Genomic DNA, 17,568 nt, shown 5'->3' with positions numbered 1-17,568 from the left:
AGCTGTTAGCTTCCATTAACCTTAAGGTTTTACGGAAAAAGGCTAAATTCGGCCCTAAAGGCTTCAATGTCTGTGTGAAAAATGGCACTATGGTAAAGAGGTAGTTAAAAAATGAGAGGGAGCTGGCCTCTACAAATTATTGATTTAGATAGATTGGCGTATCGAGTTTCGAATGATATCTATATTATGATTTATAAGTCGTCCGTGCGTTCTCCATCCATCCATCCGTGTGTCAGACCTTATGTGTCTTATTGCGCCTGAAAGGCGCCGCGTATCGGCGTGAAATTTGGCATGCCGAATCTGTGGGCGTGGGCGGCCTTTGTATTAAAATTTGGGCGTGATCGGACCAGGGGTGCGCCGTCGGCACGTGCAAAAGGGCGCTCTCATAGGGCTAGCATGGTGTCGGCGAGAGCGGCGGTCGGCCGAAAATCGGGCCGACACGGCTCGCTTTCCGGCTTGATATCTCGGCAACGGGTGATTGCAGCGAGAAGCGGTTGCCACCAATGGATAGAGGAGAGGTGGAACTAGCGTATTGATATGGATTTATAGTATAGCACGCGTCACGTGCAAGGCAATACCCCCGGTTGTGAAAAAATGACCGATTTCGTGCATTGTGACGGGAAAATCGATGCCGCTGGAAAACGGTTTGACGGAATGAAATCGGTGTTGTATCATTTTGCAGACAAATGTACGTGTAATGATAGGAAAACAAATAAAAAGTGATGATCCGTACCATTTCCTTAAAAATGAAAAATTAATTTGAAAATTTGATTCGCGCGGAGCGCGTTGTCTTTTACAACATCAAAACGTATTGAAAACGCTGATCAATCGCTATGAAACCTACATATTCGGAAAGAGCATTCTTTTCTGACCAATATCCACCCAAAACATTATCGAAAAGTCAATAAACTTTTATGAAAATGACTCAAGCACCTGCATGGACGGCGGCCGCTGCTCCAAGGGCTTTCCCAAGCCGTTCGCCCACGAGACAGAGTGGCGGGATGACCATCCGTACCCTGTCTACAGGCGGCGACCGGCGGCCGAGGGCGGCCATGAGTTGGTGCGTGACGGACGGCTCATCACCAACCAGTGGGTGGTACCCTTCTCTCCGTACCTGTCCCTGAAATATGAGGCTCACGTGAACGTGGAGGTGTGCTGTTCGGTGCAGAGTGTCAAGTATCTTTTCAGGTACATCTACAAGGGCCCGGACCGCCAGATGGTGCGCGCTGACAACCTGATCGGCGGCGATGACGAGATCGCCGAGTACCAGGACATGCGCTCGATCGGCGCCAGTGAGGCCTGCTGGCGTCTGTTCGACATGCCGATGAGCCAGCGGCAGCCGAACGTGGTCGCTCTACAGGTGCACCTCGAGGATCACCAGCTGGTGTACTTCGAGCCGGGACAGGAGCGGCAGGCGGCTCAGGCCGCCCGACGCACCCATCTCACCGCCTGGCTGGAGTATAACCGGGAGTCGGCCGCCGCCGACCCGGACTGCCGCCGACTGCTCTACCCGGACTTCCCGTCGCGGTATACCTGGCAGGCCGGCCAGAAGGTGTGGCGCAAACGGCGCCAACAGCAGGCGGCAGAGGCAATCGGCCGCGTGGTGAGCCTCTCACCACGTCACGGCGACGTGTTCTACCTCCGGGTGCTGCTGCACCACGTCGCGGGGGCGGCGTCCTTTGAGGAGCTGCGCACCGTGGACGGCGTGGTCTGTGCCACCTATCGTGAGGCGTGCTGTCTGCGCGGCCTTCTGCAGGACGACCGCGAGTGGGAGGTGACGATGGAGGACGCGGCGCACGCACAGATGCCGGCTCAAATCCGGCGCCTCTTCGTGACGCTGCTGCTCTTCTGCGCACCAGCCGATCCGTCAGAGCTGTTCCGGCGTCACCTGGACGCCATGTCTGATGACTTCGGCCGTCGTCATCGCGACCTGCCGGACGAGCTGCGCGCTGCTCTGACACTGGTGGAGCTGGAGCGGCAGCTACAGCAGGCCGGCAAAGAGCTTCGAGACTTCGGTCTGCCGGAGGTGACGCCCGATCAGCGGGCGCGGGCGGCTGAGCTGCAGCAGGCCGCCGAGCTGCGCCAGCTGCCGCGGCTCATTCAAGAGGAGCTGGAGTATGACGCAGCAGCGCTCAGAGACCAGGTGGCCATCCAGCTGCCCACTCTGCTGCCGCCGCAGCGCCACGTCTTCGACCTGGTGATGACGGCCGTCGACGGGCGGCGTCCGCTGGCCGTGTTCGTGGACGCCGCTGGCGGCACCGGAAAGACGTACGTCTTCAACACGCTGCTGGCGGCGGTGCGCTCGCGGGGTATGGTAGCGCTCGCTGTGGCCTTCAGTGGAATCGCTGCCACTCTGCTGGACGGCGGGCGCACATACCACTCGCGTTTTAAGGCACCGCTGCAGGTGGACGCGACATCAACGTGCGCCATCAGCGCGCAGAGCCCGCTGGCGGAGCTCATCCGACGGACGGCGCTCATCGTGTGGGACGAGGCGCCTATGGCCCACCGTCACCACCTAGAGGCGTTCGACCGCACGCTGCGTGACGTCACTGGCAGCGAGGAGCCGTTCGGCGGAAAAGTCCTCGTGCTGGGCGGGGATTTCCGCCAAATTCTCCCAGTCATCAGGTAACTAACAACAACAGGCATTCAGTGTGGATGAGAAAAAATGTATATACAAAAATATCTGTTACGTTTGCTATTATTAGTGTAATTGAATACAACTGATATAATGCTCTTCGGCGCAATCGCATTATTGCAATTTAACATGTGAACTAAGTCGTAGCCATGAACATTCAACCGTTATGCCTTCAAAACGTATTCACTGATTTATATCGATGCCAGCGTCGTTCACACTGCCGCAGCAGATTGGTCGTAGACCGCATGTTTTGTGGTTTATTTAGCTTCGCCCTGGTGGGAGGGGCTTTTTGACCACACTCGCCAGTTTACACTCACACTCGCCCACACAGTGAGCCCAGTAAAGAAATCTGAGCTAAATTTGTTATGGCCGATAATAAATCAATTGTGCATCATATGAGTTAATTCTTACCTCCGGTCACATAACGTCAACGGGTCTCCAGATTAAGATTAAGACGGGTCATCCAGCAGTTTTTTGCGATAACTTTAAGTAAACATGTTAGAGCGATGCAAACACGTTAGTCAGATGGATTCAGTTAAACGATACAAATTGACAGTTATGACACATGACCTTTACCGATAGGGTCACGACCTCGACCCTAGGTCAGATTTTGCAGTCGGTCTTTTGAGGTGAGATTATACTTCATTCGACGCGTCTCAACGAGCGAAATGCGTCGCAGATAAAATCGACAGTACAACCTTGATGAGAAAGTTTCGCAGAAAAACGTTTCCCGAAAAATGTTAATGCTTTAGTTTTTCCCCTGTGGCTTAGACCCCCACCAGGGCGCCGGCTAAACAGCCATTTCTGAGCATAAGTGGCCGTCTCGGCGCGTTTTTATATGCATATTTTTGTCCGTTTCAGGCACGGTACCCGCGCACAGGTGGTGGACGCCTGTCTGCGGCGGTCAGCGCTGTGGCGTCACTTCATTGTGGCGCCGCTGCTGGAGAACATGCGGGCGCGGCGGGCAGCCGGGCCGGACGGTCCAGAGCTGCGGGCGTTCTGTGACTGGCTGCTCGAGCTGGGAGAGGGGCGCGCAGAGGGCCCCGAGGATGGGTTTGTTCAGCTGCCCCCGCACCTGGTGATGGACGCCGATATCGACGCTGTCATTGACTGGGTGTTTGATGACCTGGCAGGGCGACACGGCGACCGGGAGTGGATGGCGTCGCGGGCTGTGCTCGCGCCGCGAAACACTCGGGTCGACGAGCTGAACGCCGCAGTCACCGAGCGCTTCCCCGGAGAGGCCGTCCGCCTGCTGAGCGCCGACAGTCTGGTGGAGGAGGCCGAGCAGCTGGATATTCCACATGAGTATCTTAACACTCTGTGCGCTCCCGGCTTCCCACCTCACTGCTTGATGATAAAGCCAGGCATGCCACTCATGTTACTTCGTAATCTGTCCGCCACTGACGGACTGTGCAATGGCACGCGACTTATCGCTGGTCGTATCATCAGCCCGCGACTCATGGAGGCCACTATCGCCTGCGGCAAAAACGCCGGAAGGCAGGTGCTAATTCCACGGCTCCCACTCCAGCCCCCGGATGACGCGTTTCCCTTCCGCTGGGAGCGTCGCCAGTTCCCCGTGCGGCCAGGTTTCGCCATGACGGTGAACAAAGCCCAGGGGCAGACGCTCGGTCGGGTCGCGGTCTTTCTGGAGGAGCCAGTGTTCAGCCACGGGCAGCTGTACGTCGCTGCATCGCGGGTCGGCCGGCCGGCGGATCTGAGGATCGCGCTGCCCAGAGGTGGCCAGGGCGCAACACCCAATGTGGTGTACACGGAGGTGATGGGCCGAGGTGAAGGCCGGTAGATCAACGGGTCGCAGAGGCGACGGGTAGCCAGAGCGCTACGAGCAACGCGGAGAGGAGGAGCGAGGAGCAACGAGGAGAAAACGGCCGGCCGACCGTGATGCAGGACGGATCAATCCTGGCGAGCCAATGCGCCGTCAAGTGGAAAATTTACACATTTAACATAATGCCGCAACTGGCTTTGGTGACCTCCAATGCGCGAGCGCAACTTATATTTTGAGGATAAATCAATGTATTGAGTGGCATGTTATAAAACATGTTTGATATGCTCTGATGATATATTTGATATTTGATGATATATTTTGATATTTGAGAGCACATCTAACAATGGGCGTTTGCCTCCAGCTATACAATCGGCTGCGAGTAGCACACACCGAGTACTTCTCGGGGGGCCTTATTGCCGCTGCCCACGGCCGCCGTGTCTTCCCTCACCAGAGGTGTGCGCTCTGCACCCGGTGAGGGGTCTCGGGCGTTAAATAGAGACGCAACCCGATGTGGCAGCCTCCACGTGGCGGGTTGCGGGGTAAAAGCTAATAGCCACACAGAGCGACACGTAAGTATTTCACTGTTGTATTCACTAGATTTGATTACGTTGCAGAAACCTGGCATGTACTGTCACCTGCACACTGCAGCTGCTTCCACTTCTTATCACGACATGACTTAGTGTCAGCCCCGCTGAAGACAAAAGGACGCACAAGCGCTGCGCTGGATTCTCCGACAGCATCTTCTCAGTCGCGGTGGTGACTGATACAACCAGCGTCTTACGGGTAAGGCAAGAAGTAAAGTATGGTTTGGTATGTGTTGAGTAGAGCTTCTGGGTAGGGTAGGGTAGTGTAGCGTATGGTGAGGTTGAGTGCATAAGCGGCCAGCATGCGAAAGACTCAAACAACCCGTAATCAGCACCGGCATACCATACACTTTAAAGTATCAAATTTCACCTAACTCATACAAATAAAAATATAACCTCATACATCAAACTAATGGCCCCATGAACAATAGCCATCGAAACGTACAGCTATCGCGTGTATCCATCCATCCATCCTGGGTAGGGTAGGGTAGGTATAGTGTATGTTAAGTTTGAGTGCATAAGGGCCCAACATCCGAAAGACTCAAACAACCCGGTAATCAGCACCAGCATACCATACAGTTCAATTAAAACCAAATGTCAAACTTCACCTAGCTCATACAAATAAAAATATAACCGCATACACCCAAACTAATGCCCCCTCAAACGTATCTATCCAAACGTACAGTTATCGCGCAAACATGGCCATCTAGTCTATATTATGAATTATAACATGTCCGTGCGTGCGTGCCTGCGACTGTCATGCCTTATGTGTCTTATTGCGCCTGAAAGGCGCCGCGTAGCGACGTGAAATTTGGCATGCCGAATCGATGGGTTGATGTGACCTCTGTATTAAAATTTGGGACGGATCGGTCCAGGGGTGCGCCGTCGGCACGTGCAAAAGGGTGCTCCCATAGGCTTAACACGGGGACGGCGAAAACCGCCAACGGGCGAAAATCGGGCTTGCAGCGCTCCTCTCCCGGGCTTATAACTCGGCGATGGGTGACCGCAGCGAGATGGGATTGCCACCAATGGATAGAGGAGAGATGGAACTAGCGTATCGATATGGTTTCATAGCATAGCACGCGCCACGTGCAAGACAGCACCCCCGGTTGTCAAAAAATGACCGATTTAGTGCATTGTGACGGGAAAATGGATGCCGCTGGAAAACGGCCTGACGGAATGAAATCAGTGTGGTGCCATTTTACAGACAAATGTACGTGTAATGATAGGAAAGCAAATAAAAACTGATGATCCGTACCATTTCTTTAATAATGAAAAAATAATTGGAAAATTTGATTCGCGCGGAGCGCGATGTCCTTTACAACATCAAAACGTATTGAAAACGCTTCTCAATCGCTATGAAACCTACATATTCGGAAAGACCATTCTTTTCTGACCAATATCCACCCAAAATATTATCGAAAAGTCAATAAACTTTCGTGAAAATGACTCAAACATACGACCGTGTTTTGTTAACGTTACCGGTATTTTTCGACAAAATCCGATCGATGGCTTATGGCCGGCAAGTCATTCAACTTTTGACAATAGCTATCAAAGCATGGGCTGCAATGCACCGCCCGCCAAGAGGAATTCGGAAACACAAAATAGGTGCTCCCCAGTAAACAACAAATTTGTATTAGCAATAACTTAGCCGGTACTGGGCCGATTGTGCTGAAACTTTGACTGTGGGTGGAGGGGGCACTCACCTGGCGATGCACGGCCATGTGTCGCAGGTGGGGTGGACCGATTGCACGTGCGCACGTGAGGGGTCCACTTATACATCTCAAGAACGGCTGGGCCGATTTCGCTCAAATTTTGTTCACTGTTGGGGACAATTTAGAAAGGTGGCTGGCACAAGTCATATGGAGTCTCAGTTAGCGCGTGCGCACGTGCAGCGGGCCAGTTTTATATCTCAAGAACGGCTGGGCCGATTGCGCTCAAATTTGGTACGTTACTTTAATCGAGTATGAGAAGGTTAACTATGTGTAGGTTATTAGTAAGGTAGCATATGGGTAGGTTAGGGTAGGGTAGGGTGGGTTTGAGTTCGATAAAGGCAAACCATGAGAAAGGCTCTAACAACCCGCAACCAGCACCAGCATACCATGCCGTTCAAACAAATATCCAACTCCGACAAAATAAGACAAATAAAAATCATAAGTTCCCACACCCAAAATAATGCCTCCTCAAATGCATCCATCAAAACGCACAGTTATAGTGCAAAACATGCCATCTAGTCTATATTATGATTTATAAGATGTCTGTACGTGTGTCATGCCTTATGTGTCTTATTGCGCCTGAAAGGCGCCGCGTATCGACGTGAAATTTGGCATGTCGAATCTCTGGGTTGAGGCGACCTCTGTATTAAAATTTGGGACGGATTGGCCCAGGGGTGCGCTGTCAGCACGCGCTCGCGTGCGCCATAGGGTTAACACAGGAAACGCTCAAAACGAACATCGGACGAAAACCGGCCTGCGGCGCCTGCTTCCCGGCTGTATAAGTCGGCAACGGGTGGGCGCAGCGAGAAGCGGTTTTCACCACTGGATAGAGGAGAGATGGAACTAGCGTATTGATATGGTTTCATTGTATAGCACGCGCCACGTGCAAGACAGCACCCCCGGTTGTGAAAAAATGACCGATTTCATGCATTGTGGGAAGAAAACCGATGCCGCTGGAAAACGGCTTGACGGAATGAAATCGGTGTTGTATGATTTTGCAGACAAATGTATGTGTAATCAGAGAATAGCAAACAAAAACTGATGATCCGTACCATTTCCTTAATAATGAAAAATTAATTTGAAAATTTGATTCGCGCGGAGCGCGACGTCCTTTACAACATCAAAACGTATTGAAAACGCTGATCAATCGCTATGAAACCTACATATTCGGAAAGAGCATTCTTTTCTGACCAATATCCACCCAAAATATTATCGAAAAGTCAATAAACTTTTGTGAAAATGACTCAAGCATGTGACCGTGTTTTGTTAACGTTACCAGTATTTTTCGACAAAATCCGATCGATGGCTTATGGCCGGCAAGTCATTCAACTTTTGACCATAGCTATCAAAGCATGGGCTGCAATGCACCGCCCGCCAAGGGGAATTCCAAACACTGAAAATAAGCACCTACCAGTAAACAGCACATTTTTGTACTAGGAATAACTCAGCTGCTACTGGGCCGATTGCGCTGAAACTTGGACTGTGGGTGGAGGGGGCACTCAGCTGGCGATGCATGGTCATGTGTGACAGGTAGGGTGGATCGATTGCACGTGCGCACGTGAGGGGTCCACTTATACATCTCAAGAACGGCTGGGCCGATTGCGCTCAAATTTGATACGCTACTTTAATCGAGTATGAGAAGGGTAACTATGTGTAGGTTATTAGTAAGGTAGGGTATGGGTAGGTTAGGGTAGGGTAGGGTAGGATGGGTTTGAGTTCGATAAAGGCAAACCACGAGAAAGGCTCTAACAACCCGCAACCAGCACCAGCATACCATGCCGTTCAAACAAATATCCAACTCCGACAAAATAAGACAAATAACAATCACAAGTTCCCACACCCAAACTAATGCCCCCTCAAACGCATCTATCAAAACGCACAGTTATAGCGCAAAACATGCCATCTAGTACCTCATTAAACATATGGTTTTACGGAAAATGGCTAAATTTGTCAAAAACTATATCGTTTTTGTTATAAACCGTATATGAACAATGGCGACGTGCGCCACTTCCGTCGCCGACGCCATGTTGCCCGAGATATGTTAGCTAGGTTTGTTTTGTTGTGCTGTGTATGGTTAATTAGAATTGGATTTTCAAGATGAATATTGAAATTGCTAGACGGCGTTGTGCATATGAGGGGCGCGCACTGATTGCAAGTGATTCTGAAGTGCCAAAATTGAACAAAATTGGTTCTTGGTAGGTACGTTTCGAAGTCCAGTCATTCAGGCTCTTGGAATGGAATGGGTGATCCTGATTCTGAAAAGCTTGCTGGACGATGTCATGTCCCTCTCTGCCATAAGTGTACCTATATTCTTTGGCAAGTCACAGATCAAAATTGTTCAGGTGGGATTACTTGACTAGTGCATTGGCTGGGCTCTCCATTGATGTCGGTCTAGTGTGGAGTCACCATGCATCAGCATGGTGCTGTGCTGGTGCAGATTCACCGGAATTTGTATGGAGCAGAACAGGCTCCAAATGTTGGCCTCTCAGTCTGCGTGTATCGCTGCTGTGCATTAGTGTGGCCTCTCTGCGTCCTGCAAGACTTATGTCGGGCCTCTGTGCGTCACACGACTGTGTGTTGCCTCTGCGTGTCACAAGACTGTGTGGTCTCTGCTCGTCACAAGACTGTGTGGCCTCTGCTCGTCACAAGACTTGTGTGGCCTCTGCGTGCCACAAGACTTTTGTGTGTGGCTTCTGCGTGCCGCAAGACCAGGTGGACATGCTGCAGCACTGGCTGTGGCGGGAGCCGGCAGCAGCGGCTAGCCACAAGACCTTAACGTGGTCTCTCAGTCTGTGTGCCGCGCCGCTATGCTGGCTGTGGCGGTTACAGGACAATTTGCCGAACTGCATTTTGCCGAATGCTTATTCACCGAATGTCAATATGTCGAATGCATTTTGCCGACGTGTCTTTTTGCCGACGTGTCAAAAGGGCGAAGTGCTAAAAGTCGAAATGCAATTTGCCGACATGCCTTTTTGCCGACGTGCAATAAGCCGAAAATGTCAATTTGCCGAAATGTCAATTTGCCGAAAAGTCAATTAGTCGAAATGTCAATTCGCCGAAATGCTAATTTGCCGAAATGCTAATTAGTCGAAATGTCAATTTGCCGAAATGTCGATTAGTCGAAATGTCAATTCGCCGAAATGCTAATTTGCCGAAATGCTAATTAGCCGAAATGTAAATTTGCCGAAGTGTCAATTAGTTGAAATGTCAATTTACCGAAAAGTCAATTAGTCGAAATGCCAATTAGCCGAAATTAACCTAACCTAACCAAACCTAACCTGACCCGTAAGTAGGTATTACCTTTAGGACCGACTCGCTTTTCAAAGGTAAAGAAACCCACTTACATGTCACCAAAGTATATGAAAAACATAACCAAACCTTACCTAACCTGACCTACTGATTTTTGCCTACCCGTGGATAAGGAAGAAGATACTCACATGAATAGATTTCAGACAATGATAAGTCAATTATTTTTAGGTTAAGTGATTGTGCATCAGGCTTCAGGCCGAAGGCCTGAAGCCAGATACACAACAATTTAACCCTCACCGGACCTATTGGTTTTCTACATACGCGCCGGCCGAGGTGGTAATCGCTGAAAGGCGATTTGCCGAATGTCATTTTGCCGAATGCATTTCGCCGAATGTCATTTTGCCGATGTGCTTTTTGCCGACGTGTCAAAAAGTCGAAATGCCATTTGCCGACATGCCTTTTTGCCGAAATGCCAATTTGCCGAAATGCTTATTAGTCGTTTCGCCCCTGATGGAGCTGGCGCGTCGCGGAAAAAAAACGAGCGTGTGCGCCGTTACGAGACGCAGAGATTGATATCCGATTTTAAGGTCCTACGTCAACCGGTGACCTCTGAGGTCAGGTCAAGTGCCCCAAGGTACGGTTCAGTTTTTGGCGAATAACTTCGCCACAAAGGGCCGCAGGGCCGCGATTTTGGCAGCATCGTGTTTGCCTTGCTTAGGCGCGTCAAAGGATATAATTTTTGTTTGGGTCAGGTCAACTTAGGGTGTTGACCTCAGGTCACGGTCATGTGAGACTCGTAATGGATATTAGGTCCTGCAAGCTTCATTTCCCTGTGAACGCTCCTCTTGCCGTGAGAGCGTTGCGAAGTTGCGACATCTGAAGACCGTGCAGAGGTTCACTTATGACGTCATAGGTCGGTGACCTGACCTGACCCAAAAATGCGGTTGGTGTAAAAAGATCCGACTTGAATCAAAGGTCAGGTATGCCAAGTTTCAGCTCTCTATCGCCAGCGTGTTCGGAGCTATCGCGAAAAAAACCGATGGGGGTGCGGCACCCGCACCCCCCTCGGCCGGCGAGGGTTAACCTAAAAATATTTAACTTACCTTTGCCTCTAATCTCTCTTAAGGAATTGCCTTCGGCACTGCACTGCTTCGCCACGAGCAATTTGATGTTTATTTCCACATGGTATTGGTGCTGTTAAACTTGTTTGTGCCATAGATATGAAATCAGGAGGTCAAAGGATATCATGTGATTTGCTTCTTACTTGGGGATTGCACCAAAAGTAAATTGGTGATCGGTCCTAAGTATATAAACACCACCTTACGTAACCTAACCTAACCTAGGTTAACCTAGGTTGCAGATTGACATTTCGGCAAATTGACATTTCGGCAAATTGACATTTCGGCAAATTGACATTTTGGCAAATGGACATTTCGGCAAATTGACATTTCGACAAATTGACATTTCGGCAAATTGACATTTCGGCAAATTTACAATTCGGCAAATTTACATTTCGACTAATTGATATTTCGACTAATCGACATTTCGGCAAATAGCATTTCGGCAAATTTACATTTCGACTAATAAGCATTTCGGCAAATTGGCATTTCGGCAAAAAGGCATGTCGGCAAATGGCATTTCGACTTTTAGCATTTCGACTTTTTGACACGTCGGCAAAAAGCACATCGGCAAAATGACATTCGGCGAAATGCATTCGGCAAAATGACATTCGGTAAATCGCCTTTCGGCAATTTGTCCGGACACCGGCTGTGGCAGGAGCCTGCGGTGGCAACTGGTCGCAAGACACCAGCTGGATCAGTTCAGCGGAAACTCAGGTATGATAACTTATAATATTGCAATTGAGCTGCTAATGCTTTCACACGCGTCATTATCCAGCTGGAGTTGACGGCATGATTTGTGCTGTGTTTGTGTGCAACAATCTTTAAAGAAACATAACATAGAAATGTTTTGCTATAGCTCAGAAGTTACAGCATTACCTTTCACGGGCTGCTAACATATGGAACACATTGTTTGGTTTTTGGTCGTCTTGACTCCGTTTGGTCTAATGGACCAGTTTGTGTTTCATTTGAAATCATATGCCTTACATTTCTTACCTTACCTTACCTTACCAATACCAAAGTTTTCCATAAATATATTATTTTATGCATTTCATCTGGATCGCGTGTCTGGCCCTCTAAGAAAATGCCACCTATTAACCCGCGCCGTGCTGGTGGCCTGAACTTTCCGCCGAGTGCTGGGGGGGGGGGGGCGTTTTCACGCCCCCCCCGTCTAACTCGGCTCCTGGGCCACGTAGCGACACGCGGTAAGCGGCAATCGAAAGAGTGTCAAAAATAAGGACGAAAACACTTCGGTCATTTTTTGGGTCAGGTCAAAGGTCAGGTCACCAGAGGTCACCAAAGGTAAAATGTTGACTATTTCAACATTTTGGAAACTGCCAACGGCTATCTCGGGAACCGATAGAGCTACAGCGCCGCGGAAAAGCGCATTCGATAGCCCTTTTACAGACCTTTCTGAGTAATGTTCTCAGATTTGACCTCAGGCCAACGGTTTAGCCTCCAGAGGGCAAAAACTCCAAAAATAGCCGTTTTTACGAAAAACGTTTTTTCGTCAATAACTTTTGACTCATAAGCGCCATGACATTACTTTTGCCAGCATCGTGTTCCTCTCGTCGAGACGCGTCGAATGAACTATTTGTTGACCTTGAAAGGTCATTTTGAAAATTTGACCTCAGGTCAAGGTCATGACCTGACCGAAAAGGGTCATGTTGCATATCAGTCGATCCCTATCGTCGAGCTGAACACATCTGACGTGTTTTCACCGCTCTAGCACGTCTCTATCAAAAGTTATAGCCAAAAAACTGCTGGCGACCGTTCATGACCTGAGATGACCTCAGGGGCACACAGAGGGGTCACAGGTGCATTTTTCCTATTCAGTGTGTCATGTTTACCTATGAACCGATGTTTGAGAGCGTTTTGAACGATATTCGTCCAAAAGAGGCGCATTTCAATTTTCTCCCATTGACTTATAATGGAGAGGTCGCAAAATTGACCTGACCTTAGGTCACAGATATCAAAAATCCGAGATATACATTTTATACATACTGTTATTCATATCAATCGCTGAAAGTTTCAAAGTGATCGTTCAGTCGGTGTAGCTATAGCGAGCCTTTGAACTTTTTCTGAGGTAAGGTCACTTGACGTGACCTGGTGACCTGACCTTGAACGGCCTAGGTCTGAAATTTTCACAACATGTGCGGAAATGATGTAGGAACACGTGTACCAAAAACGGCGGCGCTGCGCGCCGCCGTTTTTGAGATATTCGCGAAAAACCTGAGGGGGGGGGCGTAAAAACGCCCCCCCCCCAGCACGGCGCGGGTTAATAAAATTTGCAATTCGCAGGACTTGGTGCCGCGGCGGTGCTGGCGAGCATGCTGCTGGCTGCTGCCATGTGGCCGCTCCGCCGCGCTGGCTGTGGCGGGAGCCGGTCAGTGCTGCCAGATTTGGAGGATTTCCGCAAATCTGGAGGATTTTGAACTCTATTTGCGGACAAATTTCGCTTTTGGAGGATTTTTGATTCTGGAGGAAAATCTGGAGGATTTGTCGCCCGATTATTATATTCAATTTCATGGAAAAATATAACACATGCAATACTAAAAAGGCATTTTCCTGCCCAGCGTCACCCTACCCGTTAGGATATATCACGCCTCACCGTGAGACTGCAGAATGTCTCAGTCTGTAGCTATAGGTATCTACGAGGGTCGAGGGTACCAAACTACTGGCTGTCTAAGGGGGACATTTGGGGCAAATGCCCCCGGCCCCCCTGCAGCGCCCGAAATCGACGAAAATATTCGTTTTTTTATAATAGGAAAACTAAACAGCTTTTATAAGAAAAGGTATCTTTTAAACTGCACAGCAGTGCGAAAGGATTCGAAATCCGATGAGTTTTTAGAATTTGGTGAAACTTTTTTGGGGGTATAGCCCCCCGCAGCGTCCAAGACCGCCTTTCTATATCTACCAATAGGATTTGGAGGAATCTGGAGGATTTTTTGTAACTGATCTGGAGGATTACAGCCTTCCCCATCTGGCAGCACTGGAGCCGGTGGCGGCGTGCAACACGACTGCTGTGTGGCCTCTTAGTCTGCGTGTCTCGCCGCTGCGCTGGCTATGGCGGGAGCCGGCGGTGGCGGCGTGCCGCGAGACCAGGCGGACGCGCCGCTGCGCTGGCTGTGGCGAGAGCCGGCAGCGGTGGCTAGCCGCAAGACCTTAGTGTGGCCTCTCAGTCTGCGTGCCTCGCCGCTGCGCTGGCTGTGGCGGGAGCCGGCGGCGGCGACGGGTCGCAAGACTCTAGTGTGGCCTTGCTGTTGTGCCGGTCTGGGGCACAGCACAGCGGCGTCTGCCAGAGTGACGCTGCTGGTCGTCCTCCGCGCGCTAGATAGGTGATTCGCTAATCGCTGCTGCTCAAGGAGAATATGTTATCGGCTCCTCATGAAGAAGTTCCAGTTCCAGCTGCCTGGCCTCTCCACCCTCCGCCGCTGGACTCGAGGCTTCCGGACGTCACCTAGGATCCTGGACATAGTTCTGCAGATCATGCGCTCGTCCGCAGACACCATAACGCCGCATGAGAGGCTGCTCGTCATGTCCTTCGACGAGATCACCATCGATCCCCGCGTGGCGTACGACTCCACGGACGACGCGGTCTACGGCCCCAACGACAAGATGCAGGTGGTGATGGTCCGATCCTTGTGCAGTCCTTGGAAGCAGCCCGTCTTCCTCGACTACAACAAGGGCCTTCTCCACCGCATCATAGCCGGGAGCCGGCGGCGACGTACAACAAGACTGTAGCGTCAAGCGTGGCCGGACTCTGTGTACCGCGCCGGTGCGCTGGCTATGGCTGGAGCCGGCGGCGGCGACGGGTCACCAGCTGGATCAGTGCAGCGGTAACTCAGGTATGATAACTTATGATATGGTTGTAATTGGGCTGCTAATGCTTTTACACGCGACATTATCCGGCTGGAGCTGACGGCATGATTTGTGTTGTTTTCGTGTACAACAATCTTTAAACATAACGTAACAATATATTGTCATACCGCTCAGAAGTTACAGCGTTACCTTTTCACGGGCTGCTAACATACAGAACACATTGTTTGGTTTTTGGGCTTCTTGACTCTGTTTGTTCTAATGGACCAATTTGTGTTTTATTTGAAAGCATATGCTTTACATTTCTTTGAACAAGGTTTTCCTTGAATATATTATATTATGCATTTCTTCTGGGTCGCGTGTCAGGTCCTCTAAGAAAATGTCACCTTTTAATAAAATGTTCAATGCGCAGGTGCCGGCGATCATGCTGTTGGCTGCTGCCGTGCCGCAAGACCAAGTGGCCGCTCCGCTGCGCTGGCTATGGCGGGAGCCGGCGGCGGCGACGTGCCGCGATATCCGGTGGCCGCTCCGCCGCGCTGGCTGTGGCGGGAGCCGGTGGCGGCGTGCAACACGACTGCTGTGTGGCCTCTTAGTCTGCGTGTCTCGCCGCTGCGCTGGCTATGGCGGGAGCCGGCGGTGGCGGCGTGCCGCGAGACCAGGTGGACGCGCCGCTGCGCTGGCTGTGGCGAGAGCCGGCAGCGGCGGCTAGCCGCAAGACCGTAGTGTGGCCTCTCAGTTTGCGTGCCGCGCCGCTGCGCTGGCTGTGGCGGGAGCCGGCGGCGGCGGCGCTCTGCAAAATACCAGCTGGAGCGGTCGAGCGAATGCTCAGGTATAATATCTCATGCCAGTGTTAACTATTTTAGCAGTTAATTGGGCTGCTCAAGTATTGGCACACGGCACCCTCTGGCTCGGAGACAGTGGCAAGATTTGTAAAGTTTGCGTACATAATTGTCTATTAATGAAATAACGTTCCTTTGCACAGTTAAAATGTTAGTGCTAAATTTTGACGATTTTTTTACTCATCACTAACGTACCCTACACTGTTAACGTACCTACATCTACGCCTTAAGGCCGCCCCACACTGGAACTCGCATGCGGGTTGCGAGTTTGCGGGTTTTGAGTTTGCGGGCATAATACTAATTCATAGAGTGATTAGATCGCTTCCTTATGGTAACTTCATGATGCAGTGATGCTGGTGCACCTTCAGAAACTTACATATAGTCGCAATACCAGCGCAACGAACCAAAATTAGACTCTAACGAAAAATCCGCAAACCTCGCAGAACTCGCACACCTCGCAGCGAGGAAATTCGAAAGTTGACTCAAAACCAACTTTTGGAATGCGATGCAAGGTCGCTCGCAAGCTAAAAACATGCAGACTCGCCTGTTAGATGGTAGTGTGGGTGACTCAGCTTAGATTGTATTACCTATTTGATTTTGAAGAAACCCGAAAACCCAAAAACTCGCAACCCGCATGCGAGGTCCAGTGTGGGACGGCCTTTAGATCGTCTGACCGTCCGTTCTGTTCCCTTCCAGACTCGTGGGCGACAGTCTGACGGCGTCCTGTGGACGAAGATAGCGAAGCATTTGCGTGGATGGCGCGGTAGGCGGCTCGTCCGCCACCCGGGTGACGGAGACCTCATGATGCGCTTCCTACCGAGTCTTGCCCATGCGGAGGCGATGCGGCGCCGAGCCACCGAGGCGTCCCGACCGGCGCTGGCGCGAATAGTGGCTTGTCACCCAAAGTTTAACGGAGGCATGGTGGTGCTAAGGACATTCGGCGCGGCACCGTCTGTCACGGGATTGACAGTTTTGCATAGAGTGAACCCTTCGGTGGAAATATGGTGCGGGTCGGGGTGATTTGAATGAGATAGTTGTGAGGATGATCAGATGATAGACAAGAGCGGGAGGCGGGGAGGAATTACACCGGTGCTAGGTTAAGTTCGTTATGATCAAATTATAACTGTGATAATTGTACGATTCATTCGCTACGATTCATTTGCTGTGCAATTGGTCATTGTGACGTTCATCCCCCTCTCCCGTGGCCGTATGTATGAGAACGATAGTTCCGGTGAGTTTTAACTGACATTCGTTATCATGATGGATGTAATTGTTTGGCGGACTTTTCTGTACATTTAACACGACCTGTGTGCTTCCCCTACTGCGATATTACTGATATAACGATTAGAATGCCATGAATTTCACGCATCAGACCTGTTTTTGCCGTTTGTGAGACTATTCGGCGCGGTGAGAGCTGGTATCTGCAAAGCTGAGTTCGGACCGAGCATGTTGGTTCTGCGCTGTGCTCGTGGTAAATTCACATCATTTATACAATTGAATGACAGCTCAAGTTTCGCCTCAGTTTTGCGTGTGAGTGGTGAAGCTTGTTTCCGTTTTAAATCCGTTAATGTGCGTTTTGTTCGCATATTTTTTAAACCGGACTTCTTGAAGTATGGGGACGAATATACGAATCGCTGGGAGGGATGCAGATTTTTGGCTCTTCATCCAGCTTCCGAACGGATGGTCGAGACGGATTTTTGGTACATTTTCCGCACGTAGGTTCACGGGTCACGTCGATGTCAAATCACTGCATTGACTTTGGAGACCAGCTAACTAACGCCATTCAATATTGGAGCGTCCGAGTTTGTCGGTCTGTGGAAACCGAT

At 50.5% G+C, this 17,568-nt stretch overlaps 1 protein-coding gene and 1 long non-coding RNA gene across 2 annotated transcripts; both read left to right on the top strand.

The window, feature by feature from the left end:
* The first annotated feature begins 937 nt into the window (after window positions 1-937).
* Window positions 938-4,436, top strand: LOC122381918 (ATP-dependent DNA helicase PIF1-like). The gene is made up of 2 exons (XM_043366704.1): window positions 938-2,625; window positions 3,497-4,436. The coding sequence occupies exons 1-2, from the start codon at window positions 938-940 to the stop codon at window positions 4,434-4,436; spliced, it is 2,628 nt and encodes an 875-aa protein (XP_043222639.1).
* Window positions 4,437-15,629: 11,193 nt separating this feature from the next.
* Window positions 15,630-17,390, top strand: LOC122381941. The gene is made up of 2 exons (XR_006256610.1): window positions 15,630-15,732; window positions 16,439-17,390. It is a non-coding gene; the product is annotated as an uncharacterized LOC122381941 (long non-coding RNA).
* Window positions 17,391-17,568: the final 178 nt, after the last annotated feature.

The sequence above is a fragment of the Amphibalanus amphitrite genome, unplaced genomic scaffold, assembly GCF_019059575.1.
Source record: "Amphibalanus amphitrite isolate SeventyFive unplaced genomic scaffold, NRLGWU_Aamphi_draft 000130F_arrow, whole genome shotgun sequence".
Taxonomy (NCBI): domain Eukaryota; kingdom Metazoa; phylum Arthropoda; class Thecostraca; order Balanomorpha; family Balanidae; genus Amphibalanus; species Amphibalanus amphitrite.
Note: the sequence above shows the minus strand (reverse complement) of the source record. Positions and strands in the feature narration are given on the sequence as shown.

Bases quoted from the DNA above. Each gene is read 5' to 3' on its own strand.
- LOC122381918 (XM_043366704.1), top strand. From the start codon at position 938: ATGGACGGCGGCCGCTGCTCCAAGGGCTTTCCCAAGCCGTTCGCCCAC. The intron at 2,626-3,496 runs GTAACTAACAAC...TGTCCGTTTCAG, and splicing joins CAAATTCTCCCAGTCATCAG to GCACGGTACCCGCGCACAGG.